Source organism: Panthera pardus, unplaced genomic scaffold (genome assembly GCF_024362965.1).
Source record: "Panthera pardus isolate Hobbes unplaced genomic scaffold, ASM2436296v1 HiC_scaffold_18, whole genome shotgun sequence".
NCBI lineage: Eukaryota > Metazoa > Chordata > Mammalia > Carnivora > Felidae > Panthera > Panthera pardus.
The window spans coordinates 25,473,693-25,497,604 of NW_026526743.1; the positions used below are offsets into that span (position 1 = coordinate 25,473,693).

Genomic DNA, 23,912 nt, shown 5'->3' on the forward strand with positions numbered 1-23,912 from the left:
TCTGCATGTTGCTGTCCAGTTTTCCCAGCACCACTTCTGAAGAGACTGTCTTTATTCCATTGGATATTCTTTCCTGCTTTGTCAAAGATTAGTTGGTCATATGTTTGTGGATCCATTTCTGGGTTATCTATTCTGTTCCATTGATCTGAGTGTCTGTTTTTGTGCCAAGAGGGAATACTTTTAAATTAAGATAGCCAGGGATGTCTGGGTGGCTCAAGTTGGTAAAATGTCCAACTCTTAGTTTTGGCTCAGATTATGATCTCATGGTTTGTGAGTTCAGGCTCTGCATCCGGCTCTTCATTGACAATTTGGAGCCTGCTTGGGATTCTCTCTCTCATCCTCTCTCTTCCCCTCCCCCATTTGTATTTTCTCTCTCTCAAAAAAAAAAATTAAAAAAATAATTCAGATAGCCAATTCATGCCTTGAAAAGTAGCTGGCCAATTGTTTAACATAAATTTCCTAAATGCCTCCTATAAGCCAGGCCCTGTGTAAGGCACTGGGGAATCAAAGACAAATAAGGCACAGATACTACTTTCAAGTCGTTTCAACTACCATAGCATACTATGAGAAAAAGATGGTAAGCAAGTGACCTAAATATAGATTTCAGAGTGCTTCTCAAATAGCCTGGAATAGATGGGAGTTGGGGGTGGAAAGGAGATTATGTTATATTAAAATAAATGGGGACTAGGAGTATGCTGTCATTGACAAATGATAATTCTAGGGCACAGAAGAGATATTTTAAGATGTATGCTTTTGTTGAATCTCCCCTTGGCAACCAGAGTCTGCATTAGTTGATGGCTGTACTAGACTTAGTTATGTATCTGTGGGGGACCAAATTCTAAACTCTTACTTTAACAGTGCTTGTTTCAATTTAATTGATTGAAAACGAATTATTCTAATTACATATACATTTAGTGTCAGCAAAAATTTTAAGGATTCCTTGCCTTTTTATCTAGAGGATTAAAGTTGAAGGAAAATCGCTGAAAAAAAACACTTTAAACTATGTAAGTTAATAACATGACAACATACAGGATAGTTTAAATTTTTTTTAGCTCTAAGATAGCCAAATAATATTCCCTTCAAAATGGCAAATGAGAGCATACAGTCACATGGATAAAAAGTATAGAAATGGGTAGACTCATATATCCATATTCTGAGACTGCAGTAGTAATGAAGACGGGAGTCACTCTTAGTTCATTCAAATAAGAATGAATTTGCTGATTAAAAAGGAAAATTATATTTTCTGTCATTTTCATTTCTCAAAATAAATTTCCCAATATTCATTCATTATTCTGTTGCTTTTCTGTATTCAGCTACTTATGCCCATTTTAAAACTGTAATATTTATATGAAGTATGTGTCACACTTCATTAACAAATGACTGCTCTTGATGGCTATCTTAGTGTTGACTATAATAGTAACACAAAAACAGTAATTTCCCATAGCAATTCATGATAAAACTCTCAGAAAACTAGAAATAGGGTAAACTTCCTTAACACAATAGAGAGCATCTACAAAACCCAATAGCTAATAATATCATAATTAATGGTGAAAGAAGGAATGCTTTCCCCCAAGATCAAAAGCAAGGCAAGGATGTCCACTCCCACCAATCTTTTCAACATAGTAATGGAAATTTTAGCCAGGAAAAGAAAAACAAAAAAGGCATAGATTGGAAAGAAGAAATAGAACTGTCTCTCTCTGGGGTGCCTGGATGGCTCAGTTGGCTAAGCATCCAACTTCGGCTCACATGATGATCTTGTGGTTTATGAGTTTGAGCCCCAGGTTAGGCTCTGTGCTGACAGCTCAGAGCCTGGAGCCTGCATCCAATTCTGTGTTTCCCTCTCTCTGCCCCTCCCCTGCTTGCATCTGTCTCTCTGTCTCAAAAAATAAACACTAAAAAAAAAAAAAAAAAAAAAAAGACTCTCTTTGTAGATAACATAATTGTCTATGTAGAAAATCCTATTGAATCTTAAAAAAACCTCCTAGAGTCAATAAAGAAGTTGAGCAAGATTGCAGTATACAAGACTAACACACAAAAAAATCAATTGCATTACTAATTACTAAAAACAAACATGTGGAAGCCAAACTTAAAAACACAGCATTTATAATCACCTAAAAAATGTAAAAGATCTCTGGTGAACATACGTGTCAGCTGGAGGAGATGGTTAGCATGGTTGGGAACAGGTAACAATGAACAAATAAATAAATATACAGAGGAAAGTGGGAGCCGGGTTTCTCACTGCTAGAGAAGATATATACAGACAGAAAAGATTAGAAAGAAGTCTTGACATGCTGTTTTGGATCCGAAATGGAAGTAATGGCATTAAGTTCATGGTTTTATAGTAAGTGAAGGTGATGTATACACATATATACATACACACATATAGTTATAGATATGTATATTTGTGTGTTGAGTATATAAAGCCATATCTGTATTTCCTGCTCTGTCCATTGAGAGAAGCTAGAAGAAATGACAACTCAGAAACAACGAGCACACTGAAAATTTAGAACATGGCTTTTAAATACCATCTTTTACAAAAGGAAATGGGGATCCTTGGGGAGAGAGAAGATTCTAGACTTAGGGCAAGGTAAGAATAAGATGAGTCTGGAATATCTGTCTATCCCAGAGAACATGTAAAATAGATATAGGAGCCAGCCTGAAGGAGCTCCTACTGCTTCTACTGGGAATACTTTTAACATTAAAGGAAATGATTTTATTTATTGAATAAATAAATATGAATACATAGATCTATACTGATAAATGAATACATAAATACATGGGAGAGAAGCAAAAGATCTTCCTTATAGTAGAATGCCAACTATAAATGTGGAAAGAATGTTGGAAATAGAGAATTACTCTTTGACAACTATCTTAGAGAAGGCAATCACAAAGAGGGAAAAGAGTGAATTTAAGGTGGAGAGTCCTGGTGGTCACTAAGATGATCAGAAGCTCAAGGTAAACATTTTGGTGGTGAGATAGACCAACATCATGTGCTTCCTGATATAATGCACTGAGAAATGCACAGCACTGGTTATGCAATTCTATGCAGTAGAATTTCTGCAAAGAATGTATGACCTGAGTGGAAAGAGAAGAAACAGGGTTATGGTACAGAAGAAGGCCTGTATTCTTTAAAACTGATAAGGACCTAAAAAAGGAATTATTCCATATTGAAGAAGTCTGCAAAGATGTGACAATTAAAGAGGGAATTCCTTTATAGAATCCTGAAACAGAAAAAAAAATCATTGTTAGGACAACTGGAAAAGTTTGAAGAGTCTGTGTATAGGATGGTAGTGTTGTAACAAAGTTGATTTCCTGATTTGGAGAGTTGTGTGTGTAACACACATAGGGGTGTGTCCTTATTCTTTGGAAACTTTGAGTTGACAGACGGAATACAAAAATAAATGTTAATAATTAATAATAAAACATATGAAACAAATACTCACCAATGACTTTAACAAAATAAGCATCTGCTTCAAAGTTATTTTTTAGTGTATGGATGGAAAAATCATTCTTTGTATATCCTTTACTTAGTACTACAATGTCCAAGATTCCCTGGAAAAAACATAAACAAAAGTCATAAGAACAAACCAGCAGACTGAAAAACTAATGAAAATACATGTATGTTTATCATGTAAGTTTAAACCTTATTTATTCAACTTGATGTTTAAAATAAAAATATTATTAAAAGTATAAAACCTTAGAGAGGGGCAAACCAAGAAACATACTCTTAACTATAGAGGACAAACTGATGGTTACCAGAGGGGAGGTTGGTGGGGTAATGGGGGAAATAGGTGATGGGGGTTAAGGAGGGCACTTGTGATGAGCACCAGGTGATATATGGAAATGCTGAATTACTATAGGGTACATTTGAAATTAATATTATACTCTTTGTCAACTAACTGGAATTTAAATAAAAACTTAAAAAAAGAAAGACCTTGGCACAATACCCTCCAGTTCAATCCACGTTGTTGCTAATGGCAAGATTTCATTCCTTCTCATTGCCAAGTAGTATTCCACTGTATATATAAACCACATCTTCTTTATCCATTCATCAGTTGATGGGCATTTGTGCTCTTTCCATATTTGGCTTTTGCTCATTGGGGTCCATGTTCCCCTATGAATTAGTACTCCTGTATTCTTTAGATAAATTCCTAGTAGTGCTATTGCTGGGTTGTAGGATAATTCTATTTTTAATATTTTGAGGAACCTTCACACTATTTTCCAGAGTGGCTGCACCAGTTTGCTTTCCCACCAAGAGTGCAAGAGGGTTCCCGTTCCTCGACATCCTTGCCAGCATCTGTTTTTTCCTGAGTTGTTAATTTTAGCCACTCTGACCAGTGTGAGGTGATATCTCGATGTGGTTAAGTAAAATAAGTCAGTCAGAGAAAGCCAGATAACATCTGTTTTCACTCATATGCAGAATTTGAGAAATGTAACAGAAGACCATGGAGGAAGGGAAGGGGAAAAAACTAGTTTCAAACAGAGAGGAAGGCAAACCATAAGAGACTCTTAAATACAGAGAACAAATTGAGGGTTGATTGGTAGGGGGTAGGGGTAGGGGAGAGGGGAAAATGGGTGATGGGCATTGAGGAGGACACTTGTTGGGATGAGCACTGGGTGTCGTATGTAAGTGATGAATCATGGGACTCTACTCCCAAAGCCAAGAGCACATTGTTTACACTGTATGCTAGCTAACTCGACAATAAATTATAAAAAAAAAAAAAAAAAAAAAATTCCCCGTGTTAAAAAAACCAAAACAAAACCTTGGAAATAGTAAAATATAAACAAAATGAAAAAAATCTGTAATTTTAATCCCTGGAGATAGCTGTTAACATTTTAGTAAATTTCTTTCTAGTCATATTTGCATGAATTTTTAAAGGCCTATGAAACGGAAGGCCAAATTGTTTCCAACCGTCAGAGAAAGAGAGCACCTTTTTAACTGTCCTGGTAACCACGGCATATTAACATTACTTTTCTGTAAAAAAGAGGGAGGCTTTGCTGATTATACTGGGGGGAAAAGGTGTGCTCATTTAAATTCCATTTCACTATTATTTATTTATTTATTTATTAAACTTTTTCTGAGTATACCTGACACACAATGTTACATTAGTTTCAGGGGTACAACACAGTGACTCAGCCACTGTATACCTTATGCTATGCTTGCCACAAGTGCAGTTCATTCCACTGATTCTTAATCAAACTGATCATTTATCATATTTTTTCATATGTTAGCCACATATGTTTTTTCTGTAAATTCACTATGTTCTGTTTTTCCAGTGGGAGTTTTTGGTGACTTATATCAGTTTGCATAAACCCTTCTTATATTAAAGATATTAGTTATTTGAGTCTTTCATAAATAATTTTTTCCCCAGATTTAAAAACAATTTAAATTTCATTTATGATGTTTTTTATGTGCAAAAATTAAAAATTTATTTGTAGACAATTCTCTTGAGTTTTTTCCCCTTATGTAGTTATTTAGTTATTTATTTACAAACCAAACTAAACCAAACCAAACCAAACCAAACCAAAAATGGGGTTAGGAGACATAAATGTCCTGATGGGCACTGAATTTTTTTTTTTAATATAATTTATGGTCAAATTGGCTTGCATACAACACCCAGTGCTCATCCCAACAAGTGCCCTCCTCAACACCCATCACCCATTTTCCCCTCTCCCCCACTCCCCCATGTACCCTCATTTGGTTCTCTGTATTTAAGACTCTCTTAAAAAGACATGGGATGGATTTTTTAAATAATCACATTATTTTACAAGGATATACTGTGATATATTAACTCTGGAATTTAATACATTTGGTATCAGAATTTATTATTTTTCTGCATGGTAAACTGGCTTTTCAAATTAGACTGGAGGAAACCAGTGCCCTGAGGGCCTTTCATTGTCACCTGGCAACTGCAGATAGAATCATAGGAATCCTTGGCAATAGTTCACAAAGTTAAAAGGGAGTAGTACTTCATTCACTCTTCTGTGATCTTGTACAGGTTTAAGACCCTGTTATCTGTTGGCTGTGCTTTTGTCTACTGGTGCATATACACATTTGCCCGTCTCAGAGCATGATTCTCTAGTGGCTTAATCTAAATAGGCACAAAATGAGATAAAGGCGTTTTCATATTTCACTGTACTGATCAGCTAGCGGTGTCGATAAATTTGTTCCCTGTGCCATCTAACATTAAAAGGGGCTTTCTTTAATTAACTCATTAGCTTTCATTATCTCATCTACATTTTCTGGTCAAACATGGTGAAGTGAAAGTGAGATGAAGTGCACGGCAATTAGACTCCAAACATGCAGGAGACCTCTGAACTCACATCTTCATAAATGTCAAAGAAGGTGGCAACCATGGCATCTCTGATTTGATTTAGGTCCATCAGCTCCCAGTAGACTTTAAACATACGATGTGCCCCTTCACAGCTTGCGTTATTACATGGAACATTCTCCAGTAAAAAGGCCTGCTGATTGCTGTAAGATAAAGGAAAGGCATTTAGTTAATATAACACACCATTGCTGTGTTGCATCAGCTGTGCTGTATGTCCTAGAATCAAAGATATGATAAATGGTATATAGTGAAATGATATGAAAAAAGCTCCACATTTTATTATTTTACTGTGTCATAAAAAACTGAAATTGTTGGCTATACTTTGTGAGCCTTTGACAAAAATCCTGAGGCTAATTGGTTGCAAGCCTCTCCTCTTATGTGGAGTTTCCAGGTCCATCCCTCTTTCTTCCCTTGCTAATCCATAGCCATTGACCATGTGGTTCCATTTCTGAGTTTCTGGACACTGCCATTATCCCTTCTGATGTGTATAACTCCCCAAATGAATATTTGCATTTTAAATGGAACCACCTGATATCCCCAAGTCTTGTAAAACCCAAAGCAGTGAATCTACAATGATAGAATTTCCACTTCCAGACAGGCAGTAGGGTGGATATTGCTTAGGTCCTTTCAGACAAAAGAAGCACTGTACTTTGTACGGTTATGAAATCTTCCCTTTTATATGTGACTCTATAGGCAAAGTGGTTTTGAGCTTAGATTCTGGAGCCAGATTACGTGGATTCAAATTCTGACTGTCATTTAGCTGTTACTAACCTTGAGTAAATTAGTTAATCTCCTGAAGCCTCCTATCCTTATTTGTAAACTGAGCAATGAGTACTTATATTAGGGGTGCCTGGGTGGCTCAGTAGGTTAAGCATCTGACTCTTGGTTTCAGCTCAGGTCATGATCTCATGGTTCATGAGACTGAGCCTCATGTCAGACTCTGCTAATAGCATGAAGCCTGCTTGGGATTCTGTCTTTCTCTCCCTCTCTCTCTGCTGCTCCCCTGCTCACACTCTCTCCCTCTCTCTCAAAAATAAATAAACTTTAAAAGAGTCAAGAATTATAAAAAGAGTTGTTATATTATAGGATTGTTATAAAAATAAAATGAAATACTGAATGCAAAATACTTAGAACAATTCTTGTTATCCAGTTAGATCTCAGTGAAAGTGTTTGTTATCACCATTCTTTTTTTTTTTTTAATTTCTTTTTTAACGTTTATTTATTTTTGAGACAGAGAGAGACAGAGCACGAACGGGGGAGGAGCAGAGAGAGAGGGAGACACAGAATCTGAAACAGGCTCCAGGCTCTGAGCTGTCAGCACAGAGCCCGACGCAGGGCTCGAACTCACGGACTGTGAGATCGTGACCTGAGCCGAAGTCGGCCGCTTAACCGACCGAGCCACCCAGGCGCCCTTGTTATCACCATTCTTATTTCTATAGTGCAATACCATGCCATGCAAAAATATTTCCTTTAGAAATAGAAGTAACTTTTGCAGTGTGATTTTATGTGATGGTTCCTATTATAGGCATTTCCCAATGTATATAGTTCTTTACTTCCCTCTACTTATGCAAAAAGTAATAGGCTAAAGGTATTAAATTTTACTAGTGCTCAATTTTCTCTAATAGTATTTTAAATAAAACTAAAAAGATATTTCCTTTTTTCCATATGAAAATACAACTTTGGGTATTAGCCTGAATCTGGACACTTTGGAAAAGAAAAAAAAAATGAGGAAAATTTCTTTCTGTTCAACACAGTAAGGGAACCTATGTATAAAATATTCAATTTGTATAATGTACTAAATATATAATTGACTTCAAATTATTCTAGATAAAAAATTCCAACACAAATAGTTTAGAATAATTCTTTAACAAAGGAAAAAAACCCTCCCAGGTTGTAACAATTACCTGGAAAGCAATGAGGTGACTTTGCTCAAGACCTAACATATAACAGAAGGAATAATCATTTCTTCTTTGTCTCCTGTGTAGTAAGTGATTTTTAAATTATAATTTGTAATATTCTTCCCAGGTAATTTATCCATCGTACCTTTTTAGCCATGTAATTTTACTAGATATTTCACGGAAATGAAGACTATTCTAGTTTGTTATTAGGAGATCATATTAAAACATGAGGACATGTGATAAAGGTAGCATTTCTACAATCTTCTGTAACCATAGTATCATACTGGTCAACCTTTTGAGTGACTGTGCTGTACTAATTTCCTGTTTCAAAGTGAATGTGTGGATTTCATTATTATAACTCTGGCTGCAACTTAAAATACACAATATAATCTACAACATTGTACAATTTAAAATGTCATTTTAATTTTTGTTATGAGTTTGTGAAGAGTATAAATGCCATGTACCATGGTTCTTGTCTCAATGCTCACTAACTACCTTGGTTTTGCAGTATTGAACTTGGGGTCTGTAAAATTTCAGTCCTTTAAAGTTTTACTGAACCTACAGGCACAGTCCAACATCTCACTTTTATAAATAAAATTTCATTTAAGCACAGGAAGGAAAAACCTTGATCCATTTGGGTTTGAAATCTATGAGAAGAAATGATCTTGCTTATTTAGAGTCTGTCTCTTGATGTGTTCTTGTCAATTACAACACATGTATCTTTTTAAAAACTGTTTTTTCAAAACTATTACAAAGTTATTGCTAAATTCAAGTAACAGAGACTTTAAAAAACAAAATTCTTCCTTTCTAGGGATAACCATTGTTACTAATTTGGTATGCATGTTTCCAAACCTTCTAGAAACGTACAAATATGTAAGTATATATATCCTTAAAAAAACCTATTTAGGTTTTACTATACAGATTCTTCTGCAACTGATTTCTTTATGTCCCATAATACAGCATACACAGGGAGAAAGGGATATAGTCTGAATGAAGACTTCTGATATCTATTTTGAAAAGACCCCTCAGAGAAGTTGTACTAGTTTATATCTCCCAGCAGTAGCCCATCAAATTGCCTGTTTTTCCACATGTGCATTCTTTCCAATGGCTACTCCACAATATGGCTAAGCCATCATTCATTCATTTTAACACCCTGCTATTGATAAGTAGTCTTCAATAGTTTTCCGTTGCAGCATGCCACTCATTCACACACCTATAAATATGTTATTCTCCCTTGGGAATTTGTACATAAATTTCCAAATGATAGTTATGTGGTCAAACAATATGCATATTTTATATATCCATAGGTTAAGTGAAATGGTCCTCTAAAAAATGCACCAATTTGTACTTCTAGTGTATGGGTATATCACTCTTCATATTTTGCCAATGTTAGTGTTATTGCTTCCTATGCTTGCCAGGTGGGTAGCTTAAAAATCTCATTCTCCAGATTATAAGAGAAGCTGAGTATTACTTTCATATATATCAGCTATTTGTGCTTCTTCTGGGAACTGGCACTTTAATATATTTTTTTTAATTATTGATTTTCAGGACATCTCTGAATGTTAGGGACCCTAACAACTTACCTGTTACTCTGACATCCTTGTTTGTAACGTAAGGGTAAAAACAGTATATTAATTCAAAAGGTTGTTTTAAGGATTAAATTAAAAAGTACAGAATAAATAGTTCAGTGTAGTACCTGGAACACAGCACAGCACACATTCAACATATGCTATTATTATTATTGCTATACGTGCTGTAATTATTACTGATATGTTATAAACATTTTGCCCCAGCCTTTTATTTTGTTTTAAAAATTTATGGTGTTCTTCACTGAAAGGTTTATAATATTACAGTCATTTATGTCAATATTTTTCTTCATGGCACTGTAAGAAATGTTAAAGTCCATTGTGCAGATGGAAAATGAAACCAGATGAATATTACATTTATACAAAGCAGTGAAAATGTTAAATATATAGGCAAATAAATATTTTTTATTGTTTAAATCTCTTTAAAGGTAACAGATAATTAAACAACACAGTGTGACATGAATGATGTAAGTAGATGTAAAACATGTGAAACAACAGCACCAAGGTCAGAAGGGGAGAAATGAAAATGTGCTATATTGTGTGGTTTTTCAACTGTATGAGAAGTGGTATGATATTGTTTGGAGAGAGACTGGGATAAGTTAAAGATGCATCCACTAAAATGACAAGATAAAGTTAATAATTTAACAAAAAAGACAAAATGGACTCATAAAAAATGCTCATCTAATTCAAATGAAGGCAGAAAAGGGAAAAGGCAACACTGCTGGTGGGAGTGGAAAATGGTACAGCCGCTATGACAAATGGTATGGAGGCTCCTCGAAAAACTAAACACAGAACTACCATATGATGCAGCAATCCCACTTATATACTGAAAGGATCTAAAATCAGAATCTCAAAGAGATATCTGAACTCCCATGTTTGCCACAGCAGTATTTACAGTAGCTAAAATATGGAAACAATCTGAATGTCCATCAGTTGATGAATGGAGAGAATGGGGTGGTGTGTGTGTGTGTGTGTGTGTGTGTGTGTGTGCTGGAAAATTACTCAGACTTAAAAAAGAAAGAAATCCTGACATTTGAAACAACATGGGTGAACCTGGGGGACATTACACTAAGTGAAATAAGCCAGACACAGGAAGACAAATACTGTATGATTTCACATGTAGAATCTAAAAACACTGAACTCTTAGAAACAGAAAGCAGCATGGTAGTTGCCAGCAGCCAAGGAGTAGGGGGAAATGGGAGATGTTGGTCAAAGAATATAAATTTTCAGTTATAGGATGATTAAGTTCAGGGGATCTAATGTACAGCATGGTGATGATAGTTAACAGTACTGTACTGTATACTGAAAACTGTTATGAGAGTAAAGCTTTAATGTTCTCACTATAACAACAAGGATAAGAAAATGGTAATTACCTGAGATGAAGAATGTTAACTAATCTTAATGTAGTAAACATTTTGCAATATACATGTATGTTTATCATATTTGCACATCTTAAATTCATACAATGTAATATGTAAACTATATGTCATAAGGCTGGAAAAAAAGAAAAGAGCAATCAGCAACAGTGACATTCAAAAATATTTGGAAGTTAAATGCTACTAAAAATCTACTGGTAAAAGAAAGGATCAAAAGGGAAATTACAAAGTACTTTGAATTGGACAAAAATGAAGACACACATATCAAGATTTGTAGTATGTCACTAAAACAGTATTTAGAGGGAAATTTATAACATTAGATACTTCGCTAGGAAAGAAGAAAAGTCTCGAATGACCTCAGTTTCTTTCTTAAGACAGTGGAACTAGAAGAGCAAATGAATAGTGAAATAAGAAGACAGGAAATAATGACACAGAGAAAAGCAATTAAGTAGAAAACAAAAACAGTACAGAAAATCAATGAAACCAAAAGATGGTTTTTTGTGAAGAATAACTTTGATAAACTTGATAACTTGATAAACCTCCAAATGAAATGGAAGAAGACACAAAATACAACTATCCTGAATAAGAGAGGTAACACCAGTACAGAGTTTACTGGTATTAAAAAGATAATAAAGAAATGTCACGAAAAACTTGTACCAATATAATTGACAAATCAGATGATTATCACAAGGGTGAGTAGAGTACAATAAGATATTTTGAGAGACAGAGACCATATTCACCTAACTTAAACATTATAGTACATTATAATTCTATTTTATTATTAGTTATTATTGTTAATCAACTATGCTTAATTTACAAATTAAACTTTCTCATAGTTCTATATATATAGGAAAAAATAGTATATATAGGGCTCAGTGCTATCAGCAGTTTCAGGTATACATTGGGGGGTCTTGGAACATACTTCTCATGGAGAAGGGGTGAGAGGTACTGTAATATCAAACAAAATTTCAGCAGACTTTTTTTTTTTTTTGCAAAAATTGAAAAACAGCCTAAAATACAATAGAAAATGCCAAGGATCTAAAATAGCTAAAATAATTTTGAAAAAGAGTAAAGTTTGAGGACTTACACTGTCTGAATTTACTACTCATATAAACAAACAACAGTGAAATAGCTGTGGTTCTGTTGCAAAGAGGAACATCAGAACAGAATAGAGTGAAGAAATATACCCACTGATATACATATGGCCAACTGGCTTTCATCGAAGTACAAAAGCAATTGAGTAGAAAAAGGAATTCTTTCTTCTTTCTTTCTTTTTAGTTTCAAGAGAGAGACAGAGTACGAGTGGGGGAGGGGCAAAGAAAGAGGGAGACACAGAATCTGAAGAAGGCTCCAGGCTCCAGAGCGCGACATAGGGCTCGAACCCATGGATCGTGAGATCATGACCTGAGATCATGACCTGAGCTGAAGTCGGATGCTTAACCAACTGAGCCACCCAGATGCTCCTCTTCTTTTTTTTTTCTTTTCCTTTCCTTTCTTTCTTTTCTTTTTTTTTTTGGAATTCTTTTCAATAAATGGTGCTGGAACAGTTTACAAAAAAAGAAACTTGGATCCATACAGAAATATTAACTCAAAATGGATCACAGACCTAAATATAAAATGTAGGACTATAAAAAAATACTACAAGAAGGCACACGAGAAAATCTTTGTGACTGAGTTAGGTAAAGATTTCTTTCTTAGATATGACACTAAAAACCACAGCCCATGTATGAATTTTTAAAAAGTTAAGCACTTCTTGCCCTTTAAAAGACACTGTTCAGAGAACAAAGGGATAAGCTAGAGATGAAAGAAAATATTTGCAAATAATAGTAATAAAGGATTTGTATACAGAGAGCTTTCACAACTCAGCTGAGAAAACAAATATCCTGGGGCACCTGTATGGCTTGTTGGTTAAGGGTCTGACTCTTGATTTTGGCTCAGCTCATGATCCTAAGCTTGTGGGATTAAGCTCCATGGTCAGTGTGGGGCCTGCTTAAGATTCTCTCTCTCTCCCCCTCTGCCCCCCTCCCCAGCTCTCATGCATACATTCTTTGTCTATAAAAGAGAGAGAGAGAGAGAGAGAGAGAGAGAGAGAACGAACAAATGTCTCAAATAAAAGGCAAAAGATCTGAACAGACACTTTACCAAAGATCTATGAAAAGCAAATAATTACATGAAAATATGTTAAATAATCATCAGTTATTAGAGGAACTGAAATTAATACTACAAAGAACTACACTACAAACAAAATAGCTGAAATTAAAAAGACTGACCATACCAATGTTGAAAATGTGAACCAAAAAATTAAATGTGCACCTTCCAAAAGACCAAACATTCCATTCCTTGACATTTGCCCAAGACAAATAAAAGCTTGCATGACTTTTATAAGAGTGATCATAGTAGACTATTTTTAACAAACAGACCTGGTAAGAACCCAATGTCCGGCAACATGTAAATGGATATAATAAGCAAATTGTGATATACCTGTACAATGGAATACTCCTCAGCTATAAGCAACAATGAACTAAGATACATGTTAACAGCATGGATGAATCTCAATATTATAATGCAGAGTGAGAGAACCCAGACATAAAAAAGCATAAAATCCACGATTTCACTGATACAAAATAGAAAATGCAATCTAATCTACAGAGATGAAAAGAAGATTGGTGGTTGCCTGTGGGATGAGGGAAGGGTAGAAGGAGTGGAAGAGTAGCTTACCAAGGGTTAAAAAGAAACGTATGGGTTGTGTATATGTTCTTTATCTTGACTGTAGTATTATTTTCATAGGTGGTATATGTCAAAACTTATCAATGTACACACTTTAAAGACACGCACTTTACTTTGTCAATTAAACCTCAATGAAGCTTTTAAAAAATGTTACTCCTTCATGACAAAAAATGAAACACAAGCAAGAAAAGAAAAACTAATCTTGGCATCATTCAAACGAAAAACATTTGTGCCTCAAATGATACCATCAAGAAAGTGAAAAGATGATTCACAGGCTGAGAGCCAATTTTTGCAAATCATGTATCTAACAAAAGGGACTTGTATGTAGAAGATACAAAGAATTTTTAAAATTTATTTATTTATTTATTTATTTATTTATTTGGAGAGAGAAAGAGAGAAAGCATGAGTGAGGGAGGGGCAAAGAGAGTAGGATAGAGACAATCCTGAGCAGACTCTGTGCTGTCAGTGCAGAGCCCAGCATAGGGTTTGATACAGTTGGATGCTTAAGTGACTGAGCCACCAGGTGCCCCAAGAATTCTTGTATCTCAATGATACAAAAGCAAATACCTATATTGTAAATGTGGGCAAAGGATCTAAATGGACAATTATTGTTTGGGTGGCTCATTTGGTTAATTAAGCATTTGACTCTTGATTTCAGCTCAGGTCATGATCTTATGGTTTGTGAGACTGTGCCTCTTGTAGGTCTCTGGGCTGACAGTGTGGAGCCCAGGTGGGATTCTTTCTCTCTTCCCTCTCTCACAAAATAAATAAATATTAAAATAAATAAATAAATGGACAACTATCAAAGGAAGATATACAAACGGCCAAGAAGCACATGAAAAGCTCAAAATCATTAGTCATCAGGAAACTTCAAACCACAATGACATAATATTTCATACTCATTAGGATAGCTATAATAAAAAAGACAAATGCTGGTGAGGCTGTGGAGAAGCTGGAACCCTCATACACAGCTGGGGGAAAAGTAAAATGGTGCTGCTGCTTTGGAAAACATTCTGGTAGTTCCTCAAATGGTTAAACACAGAGCTCCATTCCACTTCCAGGTATATCTCAAGAGAAATGAAAACATGTCTGCACAAAAACTTATATATGAATGTTGATAGTAGTATTATTCATAATAGCCAAAAAGTAGAGACAACTCATATGTCACATTCACTAGATGAATGAATAAAATGTGGTAAATACATACAATGGAATATATTCAACAACAGAAAGAAATGAAATAGTGGTATGAAAAACATGCTACCGAATAGATGAACCTGGACCCATTATTCCAAGTCAAACAAGCCAGTCATAGAATATCATGTATTATTTGATTGCATTTATATGAAATGACCAGAATAGGTAAAACGAGAGAGAGAGAGAGAGAGAGAGAGAGAGAGAGAGAGAGAGAGAGAGAAAGAGAGAGAAAGAGAGAGAGAGTAGATGAGTGGTTTTCTAGGGCTGGTGAGACTGGAGACTGACTAAGGTACGTGGGGCTTCTTTTCAGGGTAATGAAAATGTTCTAAATAGTGATTGTGGTGATGGATACGCAACTCTAAATATACTAAAAGCCACTGAATATAGAGGCAATGGGTGAATTGTATAGTGTGTGAATTCTATCTCAATAAAACTTATGTTAATAAAAAAACCCAGAATAGCAGAAAATTTTAACCCATTAAAAAATCCATGGGAAATGTTTAAAAGACATAAACATGTAAAATGCACATATCAAATGCCCTTTCTCTGAATAGGCTGGTATTTGCACATCTAGCATGCAGCCTTTTGAGTCTGGTTTTAATTTCTCTTTCAAGTCTATAAAATTGGTGGTGTTTCTTGATACATTACCACTTGACAAAGTTTGGTTTATTCTAGGATGTTAATATGCTGTGTGCATCTGTCTTATTTCTCATTAAGAAAGGTAGCTGATGGATCATTTAACTTGAAGTTTGATTTTCTCCCTGGCTGCTCTTAGAGCTTGTGTGTCCACTTTAGTCATTTCTATCTCCAGTGAGTTCTGCTCTTCTAGATTGTCCTTAACTCTCTTCCTCTTAATTCCCCAATTTCATTATCAGCCTAGGTTCATATGGAAGGAAAAGACCTTCATTTTGAGGGTATGTCTATCTTTCTGTGTAAACCTTAAGAAAGGCAGCTCTACACACAGAAGAAACACAAATTAAGAAACACAAATATGTCCATTAGGCATACTCTAAAAATAAAATAATTCTTTTATTTTTGAATTGCTGCTCTGAAACCATGCTGCCAGCTACTGGTAAATGCAGAATCCTTGGCTAAGCTAATATAACAAAGTAAAACTTCCACTTCGAAACACTAAAAATTATTGAAGTCTTTCTGTAATACAGACTTACAACTGGAGATATTCAAAAGAGATGATAAATTTGATATCCAGAACAAAGTTCACTTGGGCTCTGGGTAAAAGCAATACATTTATTCCCCAAACAGCACCTAGGATGTAAGATTCAGTGGGCACAGAAAATGTTTCTTGAATGAAAGGAGGAAGCAAGCATGTTTTTGTAGAGCAAGGCCAACTGAAAGGCAAAACTTAACAGGATATAAAACTTACTGCTAACTGTTCCTGTTAAATTATTGGTTAGAAAAGATTTTGCCATGTTTTAATATATCTTTATTCAAAGATGTACTTTATACTGGCCAACTTGGTAGCTGCTACAGCACCTTCTTTCTAGTTATTATATGTATTTTTTTTATTATGAAAAATGAAATATAAAATGTGATCATTTTAATTGTTAGTTGGGTGAGAGCAAAAACAGGATATTTAGACTTTAAGAATGAGAAATTCATGGATATAACACAATTTATAAAGTACACATGCAAAAGGAACAAGGATATGTTAGGAAATTATACCAGTTCTGGTTTAGATGTAGGGGAAAGGGAAAGAGGAAATGAGGAAAGAGGGAAATGAAGGACGACCTCCACATTTCTGGTTTGAATAATGTAAGTGATGGTACCACCACCTGAGATAAACAGTACACTATGAACAGGTTTCGGGGAGAGAAGATACTTTCAGGTTTGGGGTGCCATAGGTACAGCTTTCAGGGGAAGATCTATCAGGCACTAATACACACAGGTATAAGGTCTAGATAAAGGGATTTAAAAGTCCTAAGCTTATAAGTGGCATTTAGAATAGCCAAAGTAGGTGATGAACAGGCAGGAGAACAAAGGGCTGAGAATGCAACCCCAAGAAACACCAGTAGTTACAGTGGCCCAGAGGAAAAGGGGTTCTCAGAAGAGATGGTATAGGAGCAGTTAGAGAGGGTACAGAGAGAACCAGAAGAATTTTAGGAGTAAATCATCAACAACCAACAGTAGGCAAGAATCTGGTGACATAAAGACTAAGTGCTCACTGGATTTGTCAGTTAGAAGTCATTGGGGCTGAATGAGATATTTAGTAGAGTGGAGTGGGCTGACGCTAAAATGACAGGTGAATCTGAAGTGATTATAGTAGAGATTGTCCAGAGTCACATTTTTTTTTTTTTTTAAATTCTGGAGACACTTGCAATTACTTAAAGAATAAAGGAAAGAGGGTGGAATGAGAAGATTTTGAAGACAAAGGATGCAAAGATCCAGAGGATCCAGATGGAATTGAAATGGAGATGGCATCACAGAGGGACAGAGAAATCGATGAGGAAACTATTACAGTAATTCTAGGTAGGGACAAAGTGACTTGATCCAGGGAGGTGGCAGTGATGATGGAAAAGAAAGGTAATTTAACTTTTCTAGGCTAAAATGATTGGGGCCATGATAATATCTTTGTAGTAAACTGGGAATTATGAGCAAGGGTTGGATGTAAAGAGAAGGGGAACTATGATTATGGTTGGATATCTACATGACAGACAAGACAAGGTGTGAGATACAGATCTGGGAGTTATTCACTTAGAGGTTAAGATAACTTGTGCTATAAATCTGAATGGAATAGCCCAGGAGAGAAATACAGTTAAGAAGTGTCAACAGCTGAAGATTCCACCTTGTAGAATGTCCTTGGGGGCAGATAAAGGGTAAAACAAAAAAAAAACAAAACCAAAACCCAGTGATTGAGAGAACATGTCATTCAACATTAGAAATGATTTCTTTGAATATGTGAACTTTAGCTAAATACGACATCTCATGTGATTTTTTTTGAATTATGCTGTATGACAGTGCAAGCATTCAATTACTAAAGATTGGTTAAATCAACCCAATGGAATATTTTACAATTATTAAAATATTACAAAAGTAATTATTATTGACATAAAATTGTTCATAATACGTTAAGTGAGAAAACATGTCACAAAACAGTATTAATGGTATGATCTTGTTTTGTAATACAAATGGAACACCATGCACATACTCATACACACACTCGTGAGCACACAGAGACTTAGAGCAGGTTTTGGAAGGATACATACCCAAGATGGATACATACCCAAGATTAATGGTGGTTGTCTCTTGGTAGGCAGGGTTTTAGGCATGTTTTACTTTATTTCTTTTGATATGTACTTATATTTCTGTAGTAAGCAGAAAACAGTATTGTCTTACAGTCCCCAGTCATTCTCACATCACCTATTTTAATTCACTGCATAATCTTAGCACTACTTTATATATTTTTCCTATTTTTGATTTGCTTGTTTATTGCCTACCTTTCACAAATTTATCTCTCTTATTCACACTTGTATCTTCAGCATCCAAAGTCTGCTTCAATACAATAGGCACTCAATAAATATTTAAGTAAAAGTTTATAAGTAATGCTTTTGTAATAAGAAAAATAAACACTAAAACTTAATTTATTGTTAAGCCTGTTTCTCCTAAGTTTCTCTATTTTAGAAGTGACCAAATAAGTTAGAAACAAAGGAAAATGGTGGAGATGTAGCTTACCTTACCCCCAATGGACTTTACCCCCAATAACACTCTGAATCTGAAGACAGTCAAATATTTCTCTGGTCTGCCTACTGAGATACCTGACAAAGCCCAGACTAGCCTTGGATTGTTGCACAAGAAAAGACTGAAAGTGACAAGTTGATATGACTCATTCTTATAAAAAAGCAATCTCAGAACACACAAATCTTGCATCCTCCAGGTAAGCTCCTAGTAATGCTCTACACTTATTTCAATGTCATTGCTTACAGCTATGTGATTCCTCTTTGAGTATGCCGTCAGAAACTGCTGAGTCTTCTGTGATCTTCAGTGATGGTAAAATCTTCAATGTGAGCAGTAAATGTGAACTTAGGTATTATTATTAAGGTCAGTAAATAGGTTCGTTAGTATAATATTTGTACAAAATCAAAGTATGTATGAAGCAGTGAGACTTATGTAAACCTGACTCTTTAATGGACTTATTTTTATTGAAATATAATTCACACATCAAAAAATTCACCATTTTAAAGTGTTCAATTTAGTAGTGTAGTATATTCATAAGGTTATACAACCATTGGCATTATCAAATTTGAGATTATTTTCATCATGCTCACATAAAATCCCATACCCATTAGTAGTCACTTCCCATATAGGCAATTATTACAGAAGAATTTTTGAAGTGTTTTAAACATCAGTAAAGAAATGCCTATTCTATGAAGATGGCTTCTTTGGACAACTGATTCATCTGTATGTATTGTTTTTAGATAAATATCAGTCATATTCATTTGTATTTGGGGATACCAATGAAATTCAATCAAGGAAAACAAACTGTATTGGCACCAGGCATATTTTCTTTTTACATCACATTCTAAAGCCAACTGTGAAATGTCCATTAGTTCATGAAAGATAAGAAATCCAAAGTACTTGATTACCTGTGAGACAAAAGAACTAATCACATTTAAGTTCAATTTTATCTTCTTGGGAACAGTCTGATAACATGCTGAGTTAAGATAATTATGTATCTTTAAAAAAGGGCATTGTCCCATCAATGAGAATGCATTAAAATAAAGATTAAACCAGGACTGTGTATATAATCACCTATTAAACCCTTTATTAAGCAGAGGACAAAACATTTAGATAATTAACTAAAACTTTGAAAGAAAAAGCAGATGTAAAACAATTAGTGCTTCTATAAAACTGAAAACTTTTTCCTAGTCAGGTCTTTCTTGGCCTTGAGTGACCCTAAGTGACCAAACTTAAGATTTAAGTTCATCATCTTAAGTTACTTTTTACCATTACTCAAAAGTAAGATAAAATTCTCTGTTCTTGGGATAATGATGGCTTTAAAACTGCCAGGTAATGGCATACCGATGATAAGGAAACTTTATAGAAAATATTAACTATGACTCCCGTGTTAGGCTAATCATGCTAACAAATAATAAGTGGTTGAAAATGTAGAGTCTTGAACTACTGTGGGGAAAGACCATGAGTTCACTTTATGTTCAATGGGAAAAAACCTGAGGAAGTGTATTTAAATACCTCAGTTATGATAAAAAAAGGAGCCTGGATTTGGTCAGTCCATGGTTTCTCCTTTGCCCTTTAGAACTCTATTTCAAAGTCTATAGCATATGAAAAATGACAAATATGTTCTATTCTCACTTTGGTGATCTGCTTGGCTTTGGATGTTCACTTATTCGGAAGGGAGGGAAGGAGTTTCTAAGACCTAAAAACATTTAAAAAGCATTTTAAAAGTTAACATGGGTTTTATATACCAGATTTCTGTTATTTTAATAGTTTCCCTTGCATGGATTCATGTTCCTAAATCTTTTGATGTTATTCTCCTTTGTTTAGTTGACATTAGTTGTCCACTTCCTGAAAGGACTAAGAATGAATACTATACATTCTTGGAATGTGAAAATCTGAGGCCTCTTCTCTGCTGTTATATTTCTTAAATTGCTGTTTTTGCATTATAAAGGGCATCTTCTGTGAAATGCCAATCATGAGTCTAAACCAAAATGCAAGCAAATATACAAAAATAGATATTTATAAAATATGGTACCTTTTCATATGATGGAGTTGTACCTTAAACAAGCACAAGTGCTCAAGTCAGTGGAGTGAACATCATTTACATACTGGAGTTGACACACACACACACACACACACACACACACACACATTTAAGGTCCTAAATTCTACTATATGTATAATGCTTCACAGACTGAGAGATTAATATATATGCTGTTCAATAATTCCAGAAATATAGTAAAAAGGCTAGAGAAATGCATTTTCATATGTATTTTCTATTTCATTTCACAATATATATTATGTGTTAACATGGATTACACAAATCCATATACAAATACACATACACATACATACATTTATGGGTGATTTAATGAATTTTCAAGAGTAATTTTGCCTTTTTCAGACTGATTTCCAAGCCTAAATTATGATTCTGCCATAGACCAAAATGCAAATAGTGATCATCTGTGGATGATGTCATTATGGGTGCTTTTAATTTAGTTTTTTTTTTCTTTTTCAAAATTTTCTTTAAGTTCTAGTTAGTTAACATACAGTGCAATATTCATTTCAGGAGTAGCATTCTGTGATTCATCACTTACATACAATACTCAGTGCTCATCATAACAAGTGCCCTCCTAAATATCAATCATCTATCTAGTCCATCTCCCACCCACATCCCTCCATCACCCTCTATCATTGTTTGTTCTTTATTATTAAGAGTCTCTATGGTTTGTTTCCCTCTTTGCTTTCCTCCCCCCTCCAATATGTTCATCTGTTTTGTTTCTTAAATCCCATATATGAGTGAACTAATATGGTATTTGTCTGTCTCTGACTGATTTATTTCACTTAGCATAATGCACTCTAGCTCCATCCATGCTGTTACAAATGGCAAGACTTCATTCGTTTTGATGGCTGAATAATATTCCATTGTATATATATCCCATATCTTTATCCATTCATCAGTTGACGGACACTTGGGCTCTGTCCGTAGTTTGGCCATTTGTGTAATATTTCTATAAACACTGGGATGCATGTACCCCTTCAAATCTGTATTTTTGTATCTTTAGGTAATGCCTAATAGTACAATTGCTGGGTCATGGAGTAGTTTTATTTTTAACTTTTTGAAGAACCTCCATACAGTTTTCCAGAGTGGCTGCACCAATTTGCATTCCTACCAACAGTGCAAGAGGGTTCCCCTTTCTCTGCATCCTCATCAACATCTGTTGTGTCTTGTGTTGTTAATTTTGGCCATTCTGATGGGTGTGAGGTGGTGCTGCATTGTGGTTTTGATTTGTATTTCCCTGATGATGAGTGATGTGGAGCATCCTTTCATGTGTCTATTAGCCATCTGGATGTCTTCTTTAGAAAAGTGTCTATTCATGTCTTCTACCCATTTCTTCACTGGATTATTTGTTTTTGGGTGCTGAGTTTGATAAGTTCATTATAGATTTTGGATAATAACCCTGTATCTGGTTATGTCATTTGCAAATATCTCCTCCCATTCTGTTGGCTGCCTTTTAGTTTTGTTGATTGTTGCCTTTGCTGTGCAGAAGTTTTTTTATTTTGATGAAGTCCCAATAGTTCATTTTTTGCTTTTGTTTCCCTTGCCTCTGGAGACATGTCAAATAAGAAGTTGCTCTGGCCGAGGTCAGACAGGTTGCTGCCTTTTTTCTCTTCCAGGATTTTGATGGTCTCCTGTATAACATTTAGGTCTTTCATCAACTTTGAATTTGTTTTTGTGTATGGTATAAGTAAGTTGGCCAATTTCATTCTCCTGTGTGTTGCTGTCCAGTTTCCCCAGCTCCATTTTCTGAAGAGACCTTTTTCCATTGGATATTCTTTCATGCATTGTTGAAGATTAGTAGATTATAGTTGTGGGTCCATTTTTGGGTTCTCTAATCTGTTCCATTTTATCTATGTCTTGATGACTACATACTGTCTTGATGACTACAGCTTTGTCATGTATTTTGACATCTGGAATTGTGATATATCCAGATTTGCTTTTCTTTTTCAGGATTGCTTTGGCTATTTGGGGTGTTTTGTGATCCCATACAAATTTTGGGGTTGTTTGTTCTAGATCTGTGATATTTACTGGTGGTACTTTGATGGGGATTGCATTAAATGTGTAGATTGCCTTGGGTGGTACAGACATTTTAATAATGCTTGCTCTTTCAACCTACGAGCACTGAATGCTTTTGCATTTGTGTCCTCTTCAATTTCTTTCATAAGAATTCTGTAGTTTCCAGAGGACAGATCTTTTACCTCTTTGGGTATCTAATTGTTTTTGGTGCAATTGTAAATGAGATCATTTCCATGATTTCATTTTCTGCTGCTTCATTATTGGTGTCTAGAAACACAACAGATTTCTGTACATTGATTTAAAATTTTTTAAATATTTATTTATTTTTGATAGAGATAGAGCACAAGTGGGGGAGGGGCAGAGATAGAAGGAGACACAGAATCCAAAGCAGGCTCCAGGCTCCGAGCTGTCAGCACAGAGCACGACATGGGGCTCAAACTCACAAACTGCAAGATCATAACCTGAGCTGAAGTTGGGCGCCTAACCAACTGAGCCACCAAGTGCCCCTGTACGTTGATTTTATATCCTGAGACATTGTTGAATTCATGTACTAGTTCTAGCAATTATTTGGCGGAGTCTTTCTGGCAATTATTTGGCAGTCTTTTGGGTTTTCTACATAGAGTATCATGTTGTCTTCAAATAGTGAAAGTTTAACTCTTCCTTGCCAGTTTGGATGTCTTTATTTCTTTTTGTTGTCTGATTAGTGAGTCAAGACTTCTAGTACTATATTAAACAGCAGTGGTAAGAGTGGACATCCCTGTCTTGTTCCTGACTGAGGAGGAAAAGCTGTCAGTTTATCCCCATTGAGGATATTAATGGTAGGTCTTTAGTATGTGGCCTTTATGATGTAGAGGTATTTTCCAACTATCCATACTTTGTTGAGGGCTGTTATCAAGAATGGATGCTGTATTTTGTCAAATGCTTTTGCCGCATCTATTCAGAGGATCATATGGTTCTTATAATTTTTTTATTAATGTGATTTATTTGTGAATGTTGAACCAGCTCTGTAGCCCAGGAATAAATCC

General features: G+C 35.1%; 1 protein-coding gene across 2 annotated transcripts in view; it reads right to left on the reverse strand.

Annotated features, from left to right (window-relative positions):
- Positions 1 to 23,912, reverse strand: part of ITFG1 (integrin alpha FG-GAP repeat containing 1) — a 349,880-nt gene that overhangs the window by 130,197 nt on the left and 195,771 nt on the right. For both annotated transcript variants that reach the window (XM_019456034.2, XM_019456037.2), the window contains 2 exons: positions 6,325 to 6,475; positions 3,444 to 3,552 (listed from right to left, as the gene is read on the reverse strand). In XM_019456034.2, the coding sequence (XP_019311579.1) occupies positions 3,444 to 3,552; positions 6,325 to 6,475 (260 nt within the window). The remainder of the gene's footprint in view (positions 1 to 3,443; positions 3,553 to 6,324; positions 6,476 to 23,912) is intronic.